This window comes from Oreochromis aureus, linkage group 5 (assembly GCF_013358895.1).
Source record: "Oreochromis aureus strain Israel breed Guangdong linkage group 5, ZZ_aureus, whole genome shotgun sequence".
Lineage (NCBI taxonomy): Eukaryota > Metazoa > Chordata > Actinopteri > Cichliformes > Cichlidae > Oreochromis > Oreochromis aureus.
The window spans coordinates 34,189,654-34,213,245 of record NC_052946.1 but is presented as its reverse complement, the minus strand read 5'-3'; the positions used below and the strand labels follow the sequence as shown (position 1 = coordinate 34,213,245).

The 23,592-nt window shown below is 37.5% G+C and overlaps 2 protein-coding genes across 3 annotated transcripts; one reads left to right on the top strand and one right to left on the bottom strand.

The window, feature by feature from the left end:
* Nucleotides 1–467: 467 nt before the first annotated feature.
* rtf2 (replication termination factor 2) lies at nt 468–23,518 on the bottom strand. The gene is made up of 9 exons (XM_031748261.2): nt 23,358–23,518; nt 22,967–23,061; nt 22,585–22,678; nt 22,260–22,399; nt 20,791–20,869; nt 8,084–8,194; nt 7,887–7,938; nt 6,636–6,710; nt 468–1,615 (listed from the first exon to the last, which is right to left on the bottom strand). Exons 1-9 carry the CDS (start codon nt 23,424–23,426, stop codon nt 1,419–1,421), a joined length of 912 nt encoding a protein of 303 aa, XP_031604121.1. The 5' UTR covers nt 23,427–23,518; the 3' UTR covers nt 468–1,418.
* On the top strand, nt 10,497–18,875 carry gcnt7 (glucosaminyl (N-acetyl) transferase family member 7). 2 transcript variants are annotated; one of them, XM_031748260.2, is made up of 5 exons: nt 10,497–11,027; nt 14,742–15,045; nt 15,225–15,966; nt 17,557–17,652; nt 18,183–18,875. In XM_031748260.2, exons 2-5 carry the CDS (start codon nt 14,839–14,841, stop codon nt 18,308–18,310), a joined length of 1,173 nt encoding a protein of 390 aa, XP_031604120.2. In that variant the 5' UTR covers nt 10,497–11,027; nt 14,742–14,838; the 3' UTR covers nt 18,311–18,875. The 2 variants fall into 2 exon arrangements, with proteins under 2 accessions (XP_031604120.2, XP_031604119.1); XM_031748259.2 differs by having other exon boundaries at nt 10,580–11,027; nt 18,197–18,875.
* Nucleotides 23,519–23,592: the final 74 nt, after the last annotated feature.

Below are 23,592 nucleotides of genomic sequence, written 5' to 3'. Positions count from 1 at the left end.
TTTTGCTGTTGTTCTGTCTCTTAGTGTTCAAATAAACCTACCGTTGAAAATATAGACTGATGATTTCTTTGTTAATGGGCAAACTTACTAAATCAGCAGGAGTTCAAATACTTTTTCCCTGACTGCAAGTAATGCCACGAATACTCAAAAGTTTTGTTTTTTTTGTGGATTTATGCTGAGCCTGTTTTTCAGTTGTTTCCTGATTGTCTCATTACTGTGAAATACAAGCCCTAATTACAAAAATGTGACACTGTCCATATAATCACTGCAGGGAGACTTGTTGTTGCCTAAGAGTTTTTTTTATAGCTTGTGTTAGGTGTGATGTTTCCCTTCAAGTGCACAACAGGGATTTGGTTTTGCTTTTGTGATCTTGGATAATTAATGCTCTGCTATGCACTTGGTAACGTGTTACAGAAGAGAGAACACAAAGATGTAATATAATCTGCACCATAAAAAGAACACTAAAATACAGTGAATAGAAATTTATTGTGACATTGCTTGATACAAAAAAAAAGCAAAAAGGAAGAACAAAGCATTTTTTATTTCTTTGTAAATGTACTGACTGTCTAAACAAGCACATTAAACCTCAATATGAATTCAACTGGAGATAATAATACAATGTAACTTTTTATTTTAAAGGTCTTCCATAAAAGTCCAGACAAAAATGCACAAAAACAAAAAAAGCGTTAGTTACTGATTATATTTCCCCCATTGCATTAAAGCTGTTGGTCTCTGGCTGTGGTGGTTATTTTGCAAATCAGAAGAGTCAAATACACAGAATGCTTTAGTTTTCCCCCACTTCAAAGAACAATTGAGAAATAACTAATTAAAAGAACAAAAGTGAGTGAAAGTCATCTGCTACACCTGTTAAAAAAATAAGCCAAAATAAACAGCTACCATGCACATACAACTGGATTTTGTGAGGAAGGAAAATCTGGAGATACTAATTACTGAGGATCTGCTTTTTCAAATGCAGGGCAGTTTGTCTTTTTTCATTTTTCTTATCATCACTAAGGAGTAAAATAAATGCAGCAATGCTGTGAGCACATTAAAAAGCTATTTTCTGTCCATTAGGGGGAAGCAGAGTGCCACTGATAATACAGTCATCCTAGTATTAACTCCTCAAGCACCTGTGACTGAGAACAAAGAGGTTAAGAGGGAATCCATGGGGGAGGAATTAAGTTACAAAACACACAGTCAGAACCACTTAGGGAGCCGTAACTAAATGTTCACAACATGTAAACACTGAGCTACTGGGAAATGGAGAGAGAAATTGGGAATTAACCCACATATCGCTGTCAATATCTGAGGTCATGTAGGGTTGGTGTGTGTGGTTGGTATGCACAGCAAGATTTATTTTAATATGTCAACATTTCTGGAAAGATCTAGAAACTGTGATCTATGCACTTTAGTAGTTATTAGAAATGATAAGGGGTGTGGGTGACCCAGTTGGATGTCTGGTCTTTAGTGCGCTTGGCAGAACTGTGGGTTGTGAACAAAGACTTAAAAGCCTCTGACTTTTCGTTCATATCCTGGATGGACCTCTTTGTAGCAGAGGCTGATGAAGGCTTGGTCACTTTAGACGAGCTGGAAGATCCAGAGGGTCCAGCTACAGCTGAGTAGTAGGATGAAGGAGACACAAAAAAAGGCATCTTTAAAAATAAGGACTTGTTCCTCCCACAGGTTGATAATACCCATTAGATGTTACTTTAACTACAATAGTCTAAGGAGCTTGGAAAGAAAAGAGTCTGGACTTCTTTAAGTTTCCTCGATGATGTTTCACCTCTCATCCAAAAAGCTTCTTCAGTTCTAAGGGTGGAGAGTCCAGATTTTAAGCCCTGCGGGTGTGTCCCCCAGAGGGTCATGGACCCTCATTGATCCTCTTCCTAATCACACGAGCCAAGGTGTGAAAAGACAAATGCAACAATACTGTCATCCCCTATGTAGCAGGTTTATCAGAGAAACTCAGGAGAGTCTTCTCCAGACACGACATCCCAGTGTACTTCAGACCCAGCCACACACTCAGACAAAAACTGGTTCATCCCAAAGACAAAACTCCTAAACACAAACTTAACAACGTAGTGTATGCTATAGAGGGACCTGGGAATGCTCAGACCTCTACATTGGAGAAACCAAACAGCCACTTCATAAATGCGTGGCACAATATAAAAGAGCCACCTCGACATAACAAGACTCAGCTGTCCAGCTGCAACTAAAGGACAAAGGTCACTCTTTCGAGGATGCCAATGTTCACATTTTTGACAGAGAAGACAGATGGTTTGAAAGAGGAGTTAAAGAAGCCATCTATGTCCACTGTGAACGACCACCCTTGAACAGAGGCGGTGGTTTACGACACCAGCTGTCTGCCAACTATAATCCAGTTTTGAGATCTCTTCCTAGACGGCCTTAACGCCCGCTCACATCTTGGGAGATTTGACCTCAGTAAATCACATGATAGGTTGGGGCTAGGTTTCACAATGCAAAACCTTGGCTGATTGGAACCCACACCGGTTTTCACACCTTGGCTCGTGTGATTGGGTAGAGGATCAGTAGGGGGTCCGTGGCCCTCTTGGGGACACTCCCATAGGGCTTAAAATCTGGGACTATCCAACAAGTGCTCTTAGAACTGAAGAAGCTTCTCGGATGAGAGGTGAAACGTCTTCAAGGAAACTTAAATAAGTCCAGACTCTTTTCTTTCCAAGCTCCTTAGACTACGATGACCTGGATGGCTGAGAACCTTCACAGACATTTTAATTACAATAGAATTTTACTTTAAATGGACATCAGTAGTAAAACACTGAACAGTGATCATTAACCTTCCTTTCATATCAAAAATCCTTGAAAGAGTAGTTGTCAAACAGCTAACTGATCATCTGCAGAGGAATGGCTTATTTGAAGAGTTTCAGTCAGGTTTCAGAGCTCATCACAGCACAGAAACAGCTTTAGTGAAGGTTACAAATGATCTTCTTATGGCCTCTGACAGTGGACTCATCTCTGTGCTTGTCCTGCTAGACCTCAGTGCTGCATTCGATACTGTTGACCATAATATCCTATTAGAGCGATTAGAACATGCTGTAGGTATTACAGGTACTGCACTGCAGTGGTTTGTATCATATCTATCTAATAGACTCCAATTTGTACATGTAAATGGAGAGTCCTCTTCACCCACTAAGGTCAATTATGGTGTTCCACAGGGTTCAGTGCTAGGACCAATTCTATTTACATTACACATGCTTCCCTTAGGCAGCATCATTAGAAGACATAGCATAAATTTTCACTGCTATGCAGATGACACGCAGCTCTATCTATCCATGAAGCCAGGTATCACAGACCAATTAGTTAAACTGCAGGAATGTCTTAAAGACATAAAGACCTGGATGGCCGCTAACTTTCTGCTTCTTAATTCAGATAAAACTGAGGTTATTGTACTCGGCCCTGAAAATCTTAGAAATATGGTATCTAAGCAGATTCTTACTCTGGATGGCATTACCTTGGCCTCCAGTAATGCTGTGAGGAACCTTGAGTCATTTTTGACCAGGACATGTCCTTCAACGCACATATTAAACAAATATGTAAGACTGCTTTCTTCCATTTGCGCAACATCTCTAAAATTAGAAATATCCTGTCTCAGAGTGATGCTGAAAAACTAGTTCATGCATTTATTACTTCCAGGCTGGACTACTGTAATTCTTTATTATCAGGATGTCCTAAAAACTCGCTGAAAAGCCTTCAGCTAATCCAAAATGCTGCAGCAAGGGTACTGACAGGGACTAGAAAGAGAGAGCAGATTTCTCCTGTTTTGGCTTCCCTTCATTGGCTTCCTGTTAAATCTAGAATTGAATTCAAAATCCTGCTCCTCACATACAAGGTCTTAAATAATCAGGCCCCATCTTATCTTAATGACCTTGTAGTACCATATCACCCTATTAGAGCACTTCGCTCTTGCACTGCAGGCCTACTTGTTGTTCCTAGAGTATTTAAAAGTAGAATGGGAGGCAGAGCCTTCAGTTTTCAGGCCCCTCTTCTGTGGAACCAACTTCCAGTTTGGATTCAGGAGACAGACACTATCTCTACTTTCAAGATTAGGCTTAAAACTTTCCTTTTGCTAAAGCATATAGTTAGGGCTGGACCAGGTGACCCTGAATCCTCCCTTAGTTATGCTGCAATAGACGTAGGCTGCCGGGATTCCCATGATGCATTGAGTTTTTCCTTCCAGTCACCTTTCTCACTCACTATGTGTTAATAGACCTCTCTGCATCGAATCATATCTGTTATTAATCTCTGTCTCCCTTCCACAGCATGTCTTTCATCCTGTTTTCCTTCTTTCACCCCAACCGGTCACAGCAGATGGCCGCCTCTCCCTGAGCCTGGTTCTGCCGGAGGTTTCTTCCTGTTAAAGGGAGTTTTTCCTTCCCACTGTCGCCAAAGTGCTTGCTCATAGGGGGTCATATGATTGTTGGGTTTTTCTCTGTATTTATTATTGTGCTATCTACTGTACAATATAAAGCGCCTTGAGGCGACTTTTGTTGTGATTTGGCGCTATATAAATAAAATTGAATTGAATTGAATTGAATTGAACCTCCTGAGCCTTAAAAGAAAAGAATGTTTTGATATTTAGATTTCTGTTTAGATAACTTAATTATTGTTTCAAAGAAAAAAAAAAAAAAAAAAAAAAATATATATATATATATATATATATATATATATATATATATATATATATATATATATATACACACACACACACACACACACACACACACACACACACACACACACACACATATATATATATATATATATATATATATATATACATACATATATACATATATATATATATACATATGTGTATATATACATGTATGTATACGTGCACCTGCACTTTCAACTGGACCACGGCCAATCAGAGAGGTCCCGCCCCTGACTATCTCTGATTGGTTTAGTCCACGATAGGGGCATAATGTGTGTCTGTTGTTGACCACACGGAGAGTTGCAGTCGCACCACTGTGACCAATTTGGTCGCATTTGCGACCAAATTTTTTTTTTAGTCGCACCACTGTGACCAAATTGGTCACACTCTAGAGCCCTGACATATATACATATGTATATATACATATACATATATACATATATGTGAATGCTGTCAGTATTTGATTTGAGTGACTCTGTGTGATTTGTACCAAATAATAAATAGGTAATAATAACACTACGAAGTTTGAAAGAAAAGGCAGTGTGTGTGGGATGATTCATGATGTCTGAAAGAGCTTAGAATATTTAAAAGTGTGCGTGGAACAAGGGTGTATTGTTTTTAGATAAAGATTTAGTAGAATTAAAGAGGGTTTATAGACTATGAATACAAAGAAAAACAAAAGAGTTCGATTAGTCTGCAGAAACAGGAAATATGTGGGCCTGTGGTGTGTCTGTGACAGGAAATCGTGTTAGTATCTGCATAAGTTCATCACACAAGTTACTAGGTGAAAAGTCACATAGACATGTGCTTAATGATAAAATAAAAAGATACATTTCATATAGCTGATCACATTATACAATATTCTCTTTTGACAATATATATGTATATATGTATATGTATATATACATATAGAGCAAGAAAGTGAAAGTTCAGACAGTCATTTCCTTCTTGTTTGTGTGGTGATTTTTTTTCCTATGACCTGGTTGCCTATTTTCTGTTACATACAACCATCAGACACTTTGTAACTTGACAAAATAAGAGAAGAAATCAAAATTTTAGCTGGTGAGAGTGTGAGTGTGTGAATTCAGCTGAAAAGGTTTTTATTTCCCCGTCTAGATAAAAATTTCAGAGCCCTACATTAAACAGTTCCTATTATCATTGGTAGTTGCAGTCACACCACCCCTTCTTAAGCTCCTTTAAAGATGATGTGTCCACCTCAGAGCTTCCACCTTCCTACTGTGATGTCTGGCCTTTGTCCAGCTCATCCCCTGACAGCAGTAAGACTGACTCCTCTTCCATAGTTCTGAGTAAATTATTTTTCTGCTGCATCCTGCCTTCTGCTAATGGAAGTATGGACACTGGTTGAAAATGTAAGTAGTGAGTCCTGCAGTTCAATACAAAGGACAGTGAATAAACGGGTTTTTTTGGAAGGGATAAACTTGTTGAACATTTCTGAAATCAAAATCAAAGTTAAGACTCTTAAATTAAAGAAACAATTTGCAAATCTGTGGAAGCTGCAATTTCCATCCTTTTGAAAAGAAAGTCCACGTGCTCTTTTAGCCCAACTCCCACAAATATGGGCTTTTTAAATAATAAAAAGCCCAGGATGTCCCCTTGACAGTATAGCAGGAGTTGTATAAACAGCATAAATGGTGCTTAACATAGCAGTCTCTGTCAGAGGACTTAAATTCATTGCTGGGTCTTAGAAGGTTAATAAAAAAGAGGCTGAATGAGGATTAACGTTTGTATTAAATACAGAAAACCACATTCATGTTTTAAAAAGAGTTTCCTTTAAAATTTAATTTAAAACTTCAAAACTCCAACTCTTTCCGACTTTACAGCCAGGTAAACACTTCATGAACTTCAAGCGATTTGTGAAGACAATGCAATGTCAATAGACTCTATTTGTCTGTATTTATAAGATCCAAGTGTTGTTATTTACCCGACTGGCTGCTGTCACCACCATTTTGTTGCGAGCTTGTTCCTGCTACACCATTGGGAGGAGACACTGTGCCGTCTGTGTGGAAAGCAATCAGGCAAGACAGAGGATAAATGGTTAAAAGGAGTAATGCTTATGTAGCGCTTTTTAACTCTGTGCACTAAATGCACTTTTTTCCTACAAGCCTCATTCACCCAATCACACACACATTCATAACAAGGACTTTTTTTTCTATACCTGGTCGAACATTCATCCACAAAAACATTCCAATGTATGCTTTTAGACATGCACTGACTGGAGTGCCCGGCAAATTGATCCACAGACCTGCCAGCTGGTAAACGACTGTTCTACCCCCTGGGCCATGTTGTTCCCAGACTGTGTAAGTTGAGTGGACTTATACTGTTCAGTGAAATACATTGGAGTGTTAATCTGAGTAAAAACAAATTGAATTCTGGGGTTTCTCAGTTAGTCTTGTTTGTGAGTTGAGAGCGTTGTGCTATTCTTGAAAACAGGAAACCACAGCAATGTTCTCTGTTGGCACACAACACTGACACCTTCAATTTGACTGATTAACATCAGGTTAGACTGTACATCTACAGAATCTGGTACAGTGTGACTATTTTTGCATTTCTTGGCTCATTTATGAGAGGAAGAAAAACAACTGGAAATAGTAATACATATTCACAATTATAGGAAATGTATAATATAGTAAAGTTTTTACATTTTTATTTAGGATTGTGAAACCTTTTGCCAAAAGGTGAAAGGCAGTGAAGTAGGCTGATATTGGCCAATACTACTCATTTCTATGACTAATCTTTAATAGTTCTCTTAACCCTGTGTTACTGGAAATGTGTCAGGACCCCGGTTTGCACAGGAATTATGACAAAAGTTAAAAATAAATTTGCTGTATGCCAGTAAAATATGACAAAAACAGTCTGATATATTATATATATAAAAAAGTAACAATGTCCGTCATTGTTGTACAAAGTATGACTAACTAGACTGAAGTGAACATTAGCTTGTGCCAAATAGGTGGCCACACAGTATATATCACATATATATGTACCTTAACTTCTCAGTATTTACTAGTATTCCGTGTGAGTTTAAAGTTTGAATGACCTAGCTAGTACACTACAGCACATTCAAAATATTATCCAAATGAAGAAGAAAATTTTCTGGCCTTTTGCTAGTTTGTTGGCTTTGTTCATGCAAATGCTGAACACATATGATGACATACTCAGGCTTCACACAAACCTTTTGATTCTGATGTTGACACCGTTTCAGTTGCTTTAGTCTTCTTTGATTTCTGAAAGGAAGAGATGATATATTCATTACACTGTAAACACAAAATAATTGACCTTGATGTAAAGTTAGACTTAAATATAAATATTTGTTTCAGGTTTTTGTAGTTGTGAAGACAGATTCTATCAAAAAGCAGAGAAGTCACACACCTTAGTTTTAGCTTTGGCCCGCTTCTCTTCCATCTTTTCCCTCAGCTTGTCCACCTCCTCCTTGTTGCCATTGAGTACAACAATATCTTCATCTTTAAATGGATCCCCACACTATAACACAAACATTGTATTCCAGATTAGGGACTCTTAAAGGGATTTAGAAAAGGCAAACATGTTTTGCAACAAGTGTAAAGGCAGAAGACATTCCCCATATAGCGTTATTTCTGCTAATGTACTGTTATCCAGTACAACTGTTTTAAAATTAAACATGAGGTAGGACTTTCAAATATATGATCTGAAATCATGAAGCGATAAGCAAGTTCTATGTCAACCTCTGTTTACCATTTACTACCTAAAAAGGGAACTACTTCAACAACCCCCAACAAAGCACAATGTTTTACAAAATCTACACATAAATCTCTCTTTCTCAAGGTGGAAACAACAGACCTGTTTCACTATTTGAGGAAACAACACACCATTCAGCAGAGCCAGCTATGAGGGATGGTGCGGTGTAATCCTAAAGTAAAGTAAAGACTCAACCAAGCATCACTAGCTGCACTCTATATGACAAGAAGAGCAAGTCTTGGATGGAAAATACTGGTTTGGAAAAGCAGGACTTTAAGTGGCTGGTTAAAAAACATGACCCAAGATACAACATCCAATGTAGAAAATATTGTTTTTGTTTTTATTGAAAAAGGAATAAAAGTTTTTAACTAAAATACTATGCAGGCTCCCAACGAGTAAAAAAGTGAACTTTTTTTAGTTATTGGTAAGCTAAAGTGCTAAGCAGTTATGTTAAACCTTTACTTGAAATTTCCAGGGAAACACTACTAGCTTATTTTACTGTTAATTGTCTTATTATTGTGTATAATTCTCTGTTACTACTATTGTGTATAATGGTGTTGCTGGCACCTCCTTTCAATAGATTCACACTTTGAATTAGGTAAACTGTTATCAGTGACAGTAGCTTCTTGGCAAAGGAGGATTAAAAAAGTGCCCTTCAATTACTTACACTTTTAAAAGCTGCCGCCTGCTAGCACTGATAAAACATTGTCTGGTTGTATATGCATTATACATTTTGTGGCAAAACAGGAAGTAACAAAACTGAAAGTTGATTGTAATTAACATCATTTAAGGTATTTTGAACCTTTGGCTAGTTTAAAATGATTTTCTCTGAAAAAGTTACTGCTTTCAGTTTCATTTCGTATAAGTACACATGTTATCTAATCCGTCTTGCAAATCACTTTTGTTTTGTTTTTTTAAACTTTCTCAATGGAAGTTCCTTAAATGTTGCTCGCATGCATCTTTTGCAGGAATTAGACAGACTAAGAAAAATAAGTCAAGCTTTTTGTAATATGCCTTTTGCTTTTTTCCATGAACCATGATTATCCAAACATACCTAGAACTCAACACTAATGAAAAAAAACTATGAGATCAACCCACAGATAATTTCTTTCTCAGGACACGTCCCTTTCCCATTTTATTTGCATGCTGCCTGCCTATGACTGGCTAAACTAAACTCTGTGAAGCAGGAGAGGGGAAAAAAAAAAAAAGAAGCCACAAATACAGTCAGACACGCACACATCGATGAAATGACAAAGACAAAGAAATGTTATTGTTATTCTATGTTATTCTTTCGACAATTTGACACTTGCGATTTTCACAATATAACAATAAACCATTCTGTCACACCAAATCAAAAGTTTAATATTTGCTGCAGATCCAAATTAAAATGTTATTTGTTTTATTGTTGCTTTTGTTTTCATTGTTCCTTTGGTTTCAGAAGTAGCACTTGACTTATGATTTCATTTATCCACAACAGTTTGTAAGTTTGCTAATCGAAATACAGGATAACACTGGTTAAAGATAACCCTGTAGGAAACAAACTGGCTTACATATTTGTGAAAGTGTTGCGATTAAAAAGAAAAAGGCTTAGGTTTTTGTGTCTCTAAACATACATAAACAGGATGAATGCTTTTAATAGGAAAACACACACCCATATTCAAAAACAAATATTAAACCCCTGAGTAACCAGCAGGAGATCCATTGTGTGGTTGTAATGCAGGCTCATTGGGTGTGAACCGTGGCCATGTGCTCTGTTCAACACAACAGAGATAATCTCAGGAGCTGACCGAGCAGCAAATAAACTCTGTGGGCCGCTATGAAGTCCGTCACTATGCTGTTACCATCACCAAAAATGACACAACCTAGCAAGAAGTCAGTTAGTCAACAAGTCAACCAAAATCTTTTTTTTTTTTTTTTTTTTTTTAACTGCAAGAGGCAACAAGATTGTGAACAAGAGAAGAGTCACACTGCACAGCGTGCATAAACATGCACACCATTGACAGGACAGATAAACTGGAACTGGTCTTATCTGAGAGGAAAAAAGAAAGAAGAAACTTGAGGTAATGAGATTTGAAACCAAGCAAAAACAAAAATACTGATGCAATACACAAGTGAGCAGGAAAGAGAGAGAGAGAGCGCGAGCGATAGCAAGAAAGAGTGAGTGTGTGTGTGAAATGTGTGAATATGACTCCTTATGTCAGGTGTGTGATTGGGTGTTCATGCTAGTAACCAGGGAGGGCCGGACTTGTCTCATGGGACTGTGGGAGGAGAGACATAATCAGCTGCAAACACAACAAGAGAATACTCCACACAATCACAAACCACTGTGGCTCACTCACAACGCAACATCAAGCTCTGAGAAACCAACCTCCTGGCAAGAACACAAGAAAACAATTAAATTTAGCTTGAATATATTGCTGACACTACCGCTACTGCTGCTGCTCATGATGGCGCCAAAGGAAATGACTCTTCACTGCAGGACTTGAATTATAGCAGCATAACTCGCAGGAGCAGTCTAGGTCATTAAGACCCAAACAGGTGCTGATGTACAAAAGTTGACCTCTTCACTATAAGGAGTACAGATTGACCTGCATCAAAGGTAGGTCACTAAGCTTGGCATTTCTTTGTCTTTCTTTCTTTACATATTCTGTTATTGTCTGTTTCTGTCTGTTGCCTTTGATCAAAGCAGCAATGTGACAAATGATTGCATGAAAACAAAATATAGTCCAATATGCTGCAGCAAGAGATATAATCTAGATATGATCTCAAATTTTCATCGCAAGGAATGTATAAACAAATATTTTAAGAAACCAAAAGGTTTTTTTATCTACCAAAACTGATAACCAACAACCAGCAAGCTATTCCTCATTTCTACATATCTATTGTTCTTTCTATTAGTCGCAGTATGAGAAGGATAGCAATCTCAGCAGATCAGAAACATACACATTTCCATGGCAGCCTCCCTGCGGATGTCTTTATCTTCAGTGATGTTCTCAGGAACAGGGAGGCTCAAGTGAGGATGTTTACTGTGACAGAGAACAGTGTTCAGATATGTCTAAAGCTTTTCTGCCCTCCAAAGGATACTTGGGTATAAATTCTTTTTCTTTTTTTTTATTAAAAAAAAAAAAAAGTTGTACTTTTTTTCAATTAAACTTTGGTTTACTTACATAGGACAAAATCACAACAAAAGTTGCCTCAAGGTAGAGACCTAACAGTATTTGGGAGAAAACCCCAAAACTTAAAAAATTCCCTGTAGGCAAGCACTTTGTGATAGTGGAGAGGAAGAACTCTCTTTTAATAGAAAGAAACAGCCAGCAAAAACTGGCTCCGGAGAAGAATTTTAAATTCAAGACTTGAAGCCAATGGAGAGGTGTTTATATGGAAGAAATATGTCTGCTCTTTCTCAACTGGAGGCTTTTTAGTGAATGTTTATAATAATAATAATAATGATAATAACAATAATAATAATAAAAACAATGTATTTACAGGCACCTTGAAAGACCCTCAAGTACAAAAACAGTACAAAAAAAACAAAAAACAAAAAAACATAAAGTAAAGTAAATGAAAAATAAAAAACAAGTATGAAAGTATAAAAGCTAAGCATGGTAAAAATAGACAAAGACAGAATCATGATAAAGAGTACATAATTTTAAATAGATGGGTTTTAAGGTGCGATTTAAAAGTGGAGAGAGAGTTTGTAGTCCGGAGATCTGGTAGAAGTGCACTGCAGAGTCTCAGGGCAGAACAACTAAAGGCTCTGAGTCCCATGGAAGTCAGGCGAACAGGTGGAACAGACAGAAGGAAAGCTGAAGAAGAGCGGAGAGTAAGAGAGGGTGAGTACGTATGGAGAAGATTAGATAAATATGGGGGAGCAAGGTTATGAAGTGCTTTGAAAGTAAGAAGCAGGATTTCGAAATTGACACAGAGGTGAACTGGAAGCCAATGGAGGTGTTTAAGAACAGGTGTTATATGTTCAGTAGATCTAATTCAGAATATAATACGAGCAGCTGTATTTTGAAGTAACTGCAATTTATGGAGATATTTATGAGAAGAGAATTGCAGTAATCTAAACGAGATGTAATAAGAGTATTGACAAGTATCGAGGTACTGTGTGGAGTGAGTGAAAGACGAAGGCAGTTAATATTATGAAGATGAAAATAGGAAGACAGAGTGATATTATTTATATGTGCTGTGAAGGAAAGAGTGCTGTCAAGGATGACACCAAGACTCTTGACCTGAGGGTCCATTGATAACTCTGACAACGGAGTTATCAATGGATAATGAAAGACTTCTGATTGGAACTTTAGTCAGTTTTGAGTTGGTGCCGATTAGAATAAATTCTGTTTGATTGCCATTAGGTTTAAGAAAGTTGTGAGATGTGGGTAGGAGAGTAGCTGTGGGTTTGGAGGATAAGTAGAGCTGGGTGTCATCTGCATAGCAGTGAAATTGCATGTTATTGTGAAATAGCACCTAGGAGTAGGAGATAGATAATAAAAAGTAAAGGACCCGGGACAGAGCCTCAGGGTACACCAGAAGCAGCCAGAGAGATAAAAAGAAGATGTTTAGAAGAATCTGATATTAATGAATTACAATACTCCACTTGAAAGAAAGCAGGGATTAGGGCTGTTCAATATAACGATATATATCGGATGACGATATAAAAACGTCTATCATTTCATTTTACGCTATCGTTTGTTTCGTGCTGTCGCAAAATAAACTGTTTACGGCAATATTTTTTCATTATTTTGATGGTCACTGTAGTGGCTATATTAATTTCCTAAAGTTCTCTCTTTCTCTTATATTTAATATAACCACACTACCGACGGACAAGCGCTTGTTTTTAAGCATTGTCGTTAGCAACAACGACGGTAAAACCACCTCGTGTCCGCTTGTTTATTTTCCACATAAACCTTTCACAATAAAGCTCAAGATCCTGTTGAGACTTTTCAAAATAAACTGAATCACGTGAAAGATGCAGAGTATTTACGGATGAGAAGCAAAAAAGAGCCGCCAGGTGCTAAAAAATAAACCTTAGACTCAAACGTTAGAACAGGCTTTTCCCCGCAGCACGCTGTGTAATAAATACTCACAAAGAAAACGGCGGCCGTTACAACCTATGTCTAAAAATGTATCATTTCATGCATCAGTTAAAACACTCGACTCCAGGTACGCGACGCCCAGCTGGAAACACTTCACGCAAGTCGAGCTGCCCGACATTCACAGAATTTACAGAAAATGTTACATTTTTGTGATTTATATCGTTATCGGACGATAGATATCTTAATATCGGGATATGAGATTTTGGTCATATCGCACAGCCCTAGCAGGGATACATATTTGTTTAATGCACATTGAAGGACATATCCAGTTCAGTCCCAGATTCCTCACAGTGTTACTGGAGGCTAACGTAATGCCAATCAAGAGTCCGCGTTCTGGTTAGACATCATGTTTCAGAGATTTTTAGGGACAAATATAATAACTTTAGTGTTGTCTCTAAAACATGCCTGTCCTTTAACTAATTAATTTGTGTAATCCAGCTTGAGAGGTTACTATAGCTTGGTATCATCTGTGTTGTAATGAAAATGTATGCAAAATTGTCTAATAACAAGGGAAGGGAAGGGACGCATCTATAATGTAAATAGAATTGGTCCCAGCACAGAACCCTCTGTAACTCAACAACAAACTTGTCATGTGAGAAGACGACTCCCCATTTACATGCAAACATTGGAATCCATCAAAAAAGTCATAATTAAAAGCAATGTAAACCATTTCTTTTAACACAAAAGCACATGAGTCTCTGTAGTAAAATACTGTGGCCAATGAATGCGACACTGAGATTTAATAGGACAGCCTGTAGCTCAAGTAAAGTAAATGTTCACTAGAAAGATTTCATTACTATGATGAATTCTGAAACCCACACTCAACTTCCCCCAAATAAACCGCTCCTCTGCAAGGAACTAGTTAAACGTTTTACACCTACTCTTTCAAGAACTAAATCATTTTTCTTGCCTTTGCCGCGTTGAAAATATACATAGCATGTTATCCACAACTGAACTGCTTTGCATTATCATAACAAAAATACATTTTAACATAGTCATCGATATCAATTACTTTGCCATGCTTCTGTAATACCATCATATACAGAACAGCACGTAATTCACTTCCTGTGTTGCAAGCTGCGGTTCTAAGAAAGACATCCCACAGACAGAAGCAGAAGCACTAAAGCAGGAGCAGTTAATGTGCCAAGTCTTACAAACTAGCTTCTTCAATTAGGTCCAACCTAAATACTTAACCCTATTTTATATTCCTCAAGGATCCAGGATTCTTCTGCAAATAATCCAACTGGATGTCTCCACTGCAGAAGCTTTAACTGTGGTGGTACTGGCAGACTACAGAGAAACAGGGCTATTATGCGCCAGCTTGAAGGGACAAAATGCAGCTTCCTTGTGTGCCTGGGGATAAGTATTATTATCTTTTCATTCATTTATTTGAGGACTAGGACGCCACCTGAGTTAAAGCCTCCCCCATCTTCAAGTTGCAAACCTTTCTCAACTGCGTGTAAAACTGTTTTGCCAGGCATGAAGAAAGGAGTAAATTGGTACCGCCGTGACTGTCAGGTATGTTTTTCCCCCACCCTTTCTTTACTTCTGAGAAATAAAAGCCACAAATATTCTAGAGGAAATTTTCATTTGACCTAACAACCCGTTAGGAGCATTAGCACAGTCACATTGACATTCCTATTTAAAAAATATTTTCAGCAGTAACAGTGGCAATAATATCCTTTTTTGGTCTACAGGAGGAAAGCTACATTCTAAACAGCCATTTCCTGTGCTCAAACTTGACAAGAGATTTACACTTTATAACAAGACCTCTAAGTCGTACAGAGGAGCTCTACCCTTTAGCTTTCATTGTGACTATTCATAAAGAGCTGGAGCTTTTCATCCGCCTCTTGAGGGCCATTTATATGCCACAAAATGTGTACTGCATTCACGTGGATGCTAAGGCTCCACGGGAGTATCGGGAGGCTGTACAGAAGCTAGTCAGCTGCTTTCCAAATACATTCCTCTCCAGTCACAGTGAAACTGTGACCTACGCTGGTTTTTCTCGTTTGCAAGCAGATCTGAATTGCATGAAGGATCTAGCGAAATCCAAGACAGACTGGAAAAAGGTGGTGAATCTGTGTGGACAAGATTTTCCTGTTAAGACTAACCTGGAACTGGTACAGTACATGCAGAGCCAACAATGGAGGGATAAAAACATGACACCTGGGGTCAAACAGCCGATGTCGATGAGGTACAGAACACAACGCCAGTACAAGGAGATTGTGGGGTCACATGTAGCTCCGAAAGGGCGAGGCGTGAGGAAAAGGCCTCCTCCACACAATCTGCAATTATATTTTGGAACAGCCTACTATGCTCTTACAAGGCCTTTCGTGGACTTTGTTCTGAAAAGCCCAATAGCGCATGACCTCTTGGATTGGTCCAGGGACACATTCAGTCCAGATGAACACTACTGGGTGACGCTCAACCATATCAAAGGTAAAATGGCGGTTTTAAATAGATGCACAGACACAAAACTCCACGCTTGTTTAACAGCTAGCACAAAACTATTAACCATGTACTACAGGGCTCGCAAAATCGCTAGCCCGACGTCCCGGGGCTAGCGATTTTTCCAGTCGGGCTACCAAAATCTATCTCAGCCCTGCCCGTCGGGCTATCATAGGAAGGAAAAATATGTGTCAATGCTTTTGCATTTTCTTTCGCAAATGTAGCTGAGTAATTATGTTATTGGCATCGATGAGCCACTGTCAATATGTGACATATCGAAATCGCGTTTGAATTTGCGCTTGTTTTTTGCGATCCGTTCACTTTGCGATCGCGCGAACGGTGTGTAGAGAGCGGCAGCACTGATTGGTGAGTGACGATTAATTGCGCACCAATTCCTCTGACATCGTCTTATCACTCATTAGCTTACTATTCAAACGTGACAAGTGAAATCTCCCACAGCAAGTTTAAACATGTGAGAGGTTGATTGCGCAGAGAATCGCTGACCGTTATGTAAGTACGTGTGTAAAAGCAGCAGGATTTACGCCGGTATTTTAGTTCTGCTGAGCCAAATAAGACAGGTCAGGGTGAAGGGTGAAAAATCTTTCAAAAGCGTAGTATGTTGCAAAGAGTGAACTACCATTGGCCAAATTTAGCAGTTTTGCAAACTTCAAAAAGCAAATGGCCTCGATCTTGGTTCCACTTACCCCTTACCCTTGACTTCAGTGGAATTTTCAGATTCAGGATCTGACACAGACTGATTCATGTTCTACACAGTTCTTACAAGTTCATAGAAATTTCTGTTCAATTAGAACCAAGTATTTGAGTTGATGATTGTAATTTTTATACAGTTGTGATTTGTATTTAACAATTTTCTGATTAATTTTTGTTTCTGTTACAATATTATACTTTAATGTATAATATTGTAAAGGAAACAAAACATTAAAAAATTGCTCTCTTTTTTATTCGGGCTACTTAAATTTATTTTGGGCTACCAAAAACTGAAGAGTGCCTGCCCGAAGGGCTACCAGAGATTTTGAAATTTTGCGAGCCCTGTACTAGTGTGAGTATGATGTGATATAAACAAAAGATGACATGAAACAAGGTTCCAGGTTCAAGTTTCCTTATTACCTGGAGCCTTCTGTGTCTGTACCTATGTGGGCTTTCCTTAAGTGCTTCAGTTCCTTCCCATAGTTCAGGAGACTGAATGGGTTTCTGTCAGGTGACCTATCTAGGTTAAACTTTTCTTTTTCACCTATGTCAGCTAGAATAGACTCCAGCCTGCCTCTGACCATTTGTTGTACTCATACATTTTATTTCATTTCCCCTGGTAAAATGAAAACTTATCAGGAAAAAGAGACTATTTTATTTATAACAAGTTTAACTTTTGCAACTTCGATCAATGTCACTACTTTTAATTGCTTACACACTGCGAATGCTTCCTCTTCCTTTAGCTTTTCTTTGAGATGTATCGAGAACTGACTCTCAAACAGCAGATGAAACAGGCCTGACCAGGGCTAGTTAAACCTTGACAATTCAATTAGGTCATATAATTACCAATTTCGTCTGATTACATGTTTTAAGAAGCTCCAGGCAGTCGCATTGATGGAGGCTGGGAAGGAGCTATCCGGGCAATCAAATGGCGGGATCAAGAAGGAAGTGCACACAGTGGTTGCAAAGGTATAGTCATATATGTCAATAAAGACCTGATTAGTTACTCTCCCAGAGATTAAATTCTACTAATATTTCTTAAATATTTAAATTATAAAAATGTCACTGAGACATTTAGTTTTGCAATCCCACAAAAAATTATTAATCCCGCATAAATCTTTGTGAGCAAGTCACATGTACATCCACAAATAGGCACTACATATATATATAATCTTTTTGACCTTCTCAATTATTAAGTAAGGTGCTACTCCTTGGCTCCAGACAGGATTATGAGGCCTATAACTGGCTGAAACAAGGTTTACTCAACAAAAGATGATAAAATGTGCTGATAGCAGAATTTATCTGATATGGCATACTCTCCACTAGCTTTACGTCAAAGCTTATATAAGTTTTGACATGACAGATCTTAAAAAGGTTATTCATGTAACAAATATATCCGTACATATATTTATATATATATACATATATATATATATGATGTAAACTCATAATACAAGGAATGAATTTCTGCATAATGCTAAACAAAAATCATGTCCAAGCTGCTGTTTTCCAGGGCATTACATACGAGGCATCTGTATCTACGGAGTGGAAGACCTACCATGGATCATCAGCATGGACAGCATGTTTGCCAATAAGTTTGAGAGTAATACCTTTCCTGAGGCGCTAGACTGTCTGGAGCAGTGGCACAGAAACAAGGTTCTCAACCAGGCTACTGTTCCCATAGAACCGTCATGGCTGCTGGCCATACACAGCAACTACAGCAACAGCAGCAGCTACTTTAACAGCAGTGCTGGAGAATGAAATCATTACAAACATGCAGACTACATCTAGTTGGGTTTATTTGCACTTGTCTTGTGTTGTTATGTCATAATGTGTGCACAGGAAAACAAAACTAAGGAAGACAAAATGCATGCACTGTGTATTTCAAGACCATGTGTATATACTAATATGTTTATCTATGAAACTCTATCAGTGCTGTCCTTTTTTTCCTAAATACAGCATTGGTATAAAGTACGGCTACACATGTATATGAAATAAAATCTGTCTATAAAGCAAAAATAATGACTAAAGCTTGGATGAAACGCCACTACCAAAGAAATGTTATTCAGTATGACATTCAGTTTGAAAAACACAACTGCTGATAAAGGTGTTGACCCTATTCTCCTATTTAAGAAGTAACAGGTGTAAACAAATAAAAGCAATTATGATAAAGAGTCCTAATTTTCACATGATCCTGTGCATGCTGTCAGTGTGTCTGAACAATACCTGAGTAAACAGTGTTTTGCCTTTTTAAAAAGAAGCTTTCTCTTATATAGCCCATTGAATTTTCTAGTAAGTCAAGCTAGACTAAAGACGTTTGGTTATGTGAATGGCATTTTTACATTTTTACTGGCAGATCAACTTACGCAATGACTCCTTGCAAAAACAAACAAAAAACAAACAGCAAATTTAAAAAAAAAAAAAAACAAAGGACAAAAAGTGTGTTCAGTAAACAGCGGCATGCAAGTACATGCAGAGTTCAAATATGAACCCACAAAAGAAAAAAAACGAAAGAAAAAAGAAAAACAAAGAAAGAAAGCCAGTATTAAAAACAATGCTCTAAGACAAAGATTCAATCTTTGAATCAAGTTCAGACACACACTCTGAACTTGATTCTGACAGTTCAGCCTTAGACAACAATTTTATGAGTCAGTTCGTAACCTTTGTGTGTTTTACTTTGACAGTTAAAGTTAGGTGAACTGTACTTTACATTTCCTAAACTTAGCAACTGAATAAAAAGTGGGTAAGGTCAGGCTAATCTTAATAGCTCCAGAAACTGTGCTGCCTTATAAGCCTATCTTATCAAAAATCACTGTTTTCTAAGTCAGCTTCCCACGAGAAGCGCTGTAGCTTTTCTTATACTTTTAAGAGATATTTTTGACAAAGTCAAACAACTGATCTGTCACTGTTCCAAAATACTTTTAGTTAAACAGAAATAACAACACTGACCAGCTACCATCTGCTTTCTGTTACCTCAAAATAGCCTGTGCATGGGAAATTACCACCATAGTTTTAATGCTACTTACAACTACAAGGTCAGAACCCATAAAAGGCCTTAGGCCTACTTCATTCAGATTCCCTCGTGCCTTAAACTAGGGCAATCTAAGAAGCGACTTGAAGAAAGGAACAGTGCAGTTTAATCTGTCCAAAACACATGTACTCACATAATTAAATGTTGTGATATGGCATGTTCTTTATGGTTTAATATTATTTAAATTCACCAAGAGGTCAGTAATATTGTAAAAGCGCATTATATAAAGGCCATCTTAAACTAAAGTGATGGATCAGGCTGAAATATATGTTTGGATCACTTCCTCTGATCCTCAAATTAAAGTACACATTGATTCTAGTGCAAACTGTGAATTCAGCAAAACACAAATTAAAAACATGATGAAACCAAATTTCAAACATTTGCCTAATCACATATTCCTATAGAACAACAAAGTGGTTTGTAGTGGACTATAGGGGCACTTTAGTTACATTTGCATTCTCTTCTGGCTTTATTTTCTTAACAATGCTGATATTGTAATGGTTTTTAAAAGTCAACATGCTATAATTTTTTTTGTTTAAAAAAAGCAACCCAAAACTAATAAGTTATTCATCTGTGTGTATTCTAAGCATGATAATTTTTTTTGTTTAAAAAAAGCAACCCAAAACTAATAAGTTATTCATCTGTGTGTATTCTAAGCATGTAAAAAAATGCCAGAGTTCACTTACATTTTATTACTAGCCCTTAAATACTGAAAAAAATTTAACATGATGTTTTTATTTCTATTTATATCTTCTCATGGGAGCATTAAATCATTACACTTCAGTAATTTAACTTGCATTCTTATCCATCTGAGCAACCAGCTGTGCATCTGGAACGAAGCTAATACCAGACTGCTGCTATCTTATCTACATTTTTATCAAACCTGCCTATTTACAAATCATTAGCAGTGAAAATTTGCTGAGTGTGACTTAAACAAGCAGCATCAATGCCAAACACCCAAGGTCAATGATGGAGAACAGTTTAATGGCAGTAAAGATTAAAAGTGTCTTAAGAATTTTTTTTAAAACTGTCAGAGTTGACAACCTACTGAGGGAAAATAAATAAATGTTGCCTACCTTGTGGCAGATTTCTGTCTTGACTTCTTTCAGGGCCCTGTCTGAAAAGACACAGCCACAAGTCTGGAGGTAACAGAACCTAAAAAAAGAGAAACACTTATATAAAATTGCTAAACAGTTTCCACCTGTATCACTTGTAGGGCCATTCACCAAAAATAAATAAATAAATAAATGACATACTCAGGCCTGGGAGCTGTACTTCTAACTTTGTGTAATCTAAAGTTAGGTCCATAAGTTTTTTGGATACTGACACGTTGTAATTTTCCCTCTGTACACTACCACCTTTCTTTTCCACAGCTGACAAGGTCCAACAACAGCATAACAGCAAGAGTAACCCACAGACGAGTTCTTTGTGACACTACCCCCTGGTGACAGGAAACAGCTACAACATGTAGACAAGTCTATGCCACAGCATCTTGGAGCCCTTAGATTTTGTGAATGTTTTTTTTTCTTAACCATAAAGAATTTTGACCTCATTCACTTTAGTTTTCCTCTGTGGCCTTTCAGGCTTGATGGAGTTGCTGAGCAGACTAATGCTTTCTTCTTTTCAGTAGTGTACCAAATTGAAGATTTGACCACTCCCAAGGTTTTTGATTTCTCTCTGATAGGTTTGTTTTTGTTTTCTCAGCCAAATAACTGCTTTCTTCACTTGGATCAACATCTCTACCCAATGCATTTTGTTAAACTCCAGAATCAAAGATACAAATCTGTACTTCCATTAGATTTTGATTATCTAATTTATGCTGTGTTCCAGACATCTCAGAAGTCAGAACTCAGGAGTGACATAACTCCTGAGTTGAGTGTGATTCAGTTGGAGAAGACAGTAAAAACAGGATGTCTTATGCCTTGCTTCTTAGTAAGATAGAACTATTCATCCATCATTAACAAAACAGAGCAATACTTGTTTTTCTTGGACTTAAAAACACTGCTGCAGCATGTTCATGGATTGAACCTGGTAAGTGCTGTGTGAATGGATTATTTAACGAATCACAAATACAAAACCGTACCAGCACAGGTTAAAAGTTTTACAGTTTTAATATAGTTTATGTTCAATGCTGCCATCTTACAATTGTTAACTCGTGGTTGGTGTGTCTACTTTGAATTTCTGAGTTGGAAATTAAAGTTGAGAGGGCGTTTCAGATGAAAATTTCCACTGGGAACTTGAAAATTCTGATTTCCAACATAATGTCAAATGCGGTATTAAAGTACAATGTGGTGATGTACAGAGGTAAAATTAAAAAAAATGTAGAATTTTAAGAAATATAGAATTGTCCAGAAATTCACAAGTATATCAGAAGCAAGATAGACGAATGTCATCATATGTTTTGTAGTGAATTTCAAAAATGTATTTAGTATATTAAAATTAACTTAGATACAGTGGCTTGCTCCTTAAAACAAAGAGGGAACGTGAATTGTCAATCTCATTTTTTCATTCTTAGGTTTAGTACCTCTTCACTCAAGTTACTTACCGGTGTTTGCCATTCATCTCCAACCCAACTACAGGGCAAATAAACATGCCACAATGAATGTCTTCATATCTGTCTCCCTTTGCATTTCTTCTTTCTCCTTCCCATTCAGGGTTATCAGTCAAGTTCAGCTCCTTTATATCCTTCAGAGAAAGCAAATAGATAAATTTTCTGTTTGAAACCACGAATAAACACAGAAATGTGTGTCCAGAAACACATGGGCTCCAACCGTGTGAATGTATAATGTAGCTCTATATCTTATTAATTTAAAAAAAAAAAAAAAATTAAAAAAAACAAGTCAGATTTTCACACTTCGGTGTTAATATACCTTGATCCCACGGATGTGTGCTACAGCCTCAGCATTGGGTCTCTCAGCCGACTTATCCAGGAGATACTCAATGACAGCATCTTTGTTGTACAGTCTGAAAAATAACGTGCCAGACTATCAGAACATAATGGCGTGTGATGAAAAGATGAAAAGCTATACATTCTTAATTAATGTCTGATTTTAGTTATTTGTAAAACGGTGGATATATCTTCGCGCTGTCACACCATTGAGCGATACCGTCACCAAACATCAAATAATGCCCGACGGATGAGTACAAAACAAGACAAAAAATAACTCACCAAAGTGTCAAAGTCAAAGTTTGACTTTGAACATCAAATAATGCCCGACGGATGAGTACAAAACAAGACAAAAAATAACTCACCTTCCCAGTTCACAGGAGACGATGGGTCGTCTAAGTTTCTCTTGACTCAATGCACAGTATTTCCATTTGGCAGCCAGTTCAGCATTTTTATCAACCTGTTTATGTAAGAAGACCATGAGGAAAGAGTACACCATGTAGCTTCGTCTATAACACATCAAGATAACGCTAACTGTTAAATTCTGAAAACTCACAGCAACGGCTACATTACGTATATTAGAAACTACATTTAAATACCGTAATATGGCTTTTTTAATTTTCATGATGATACCCCGAAACTTAATAATACTTTGTTTATTCCATTAGCATTAGCAACTTGTTAGCGTTCGAAAAATATCGCCAACAGGTATATTTTCTACTTAAAAACGGAAGGCAAACAGTAAAGCTAACACACCTTCTCGATTTTTTTGGGCCCTTTCACCAACTCGTGTCTTTTGGGAATCGTGCCACCATCACAACCCATCTTGAAAGCTCACTTCTAACCAGTTAGCTCAAACAGTCACACAAAAAACAAAATGCTACTCTCGCCAGACAGGAAGTCCTCGGGTAGTAAACAAACAACAAGATCTCACCAAAGCTCGCGGGATGTGCAATGAATTCAACGTCGCCCTCTAGTGGTTGAGTGACTA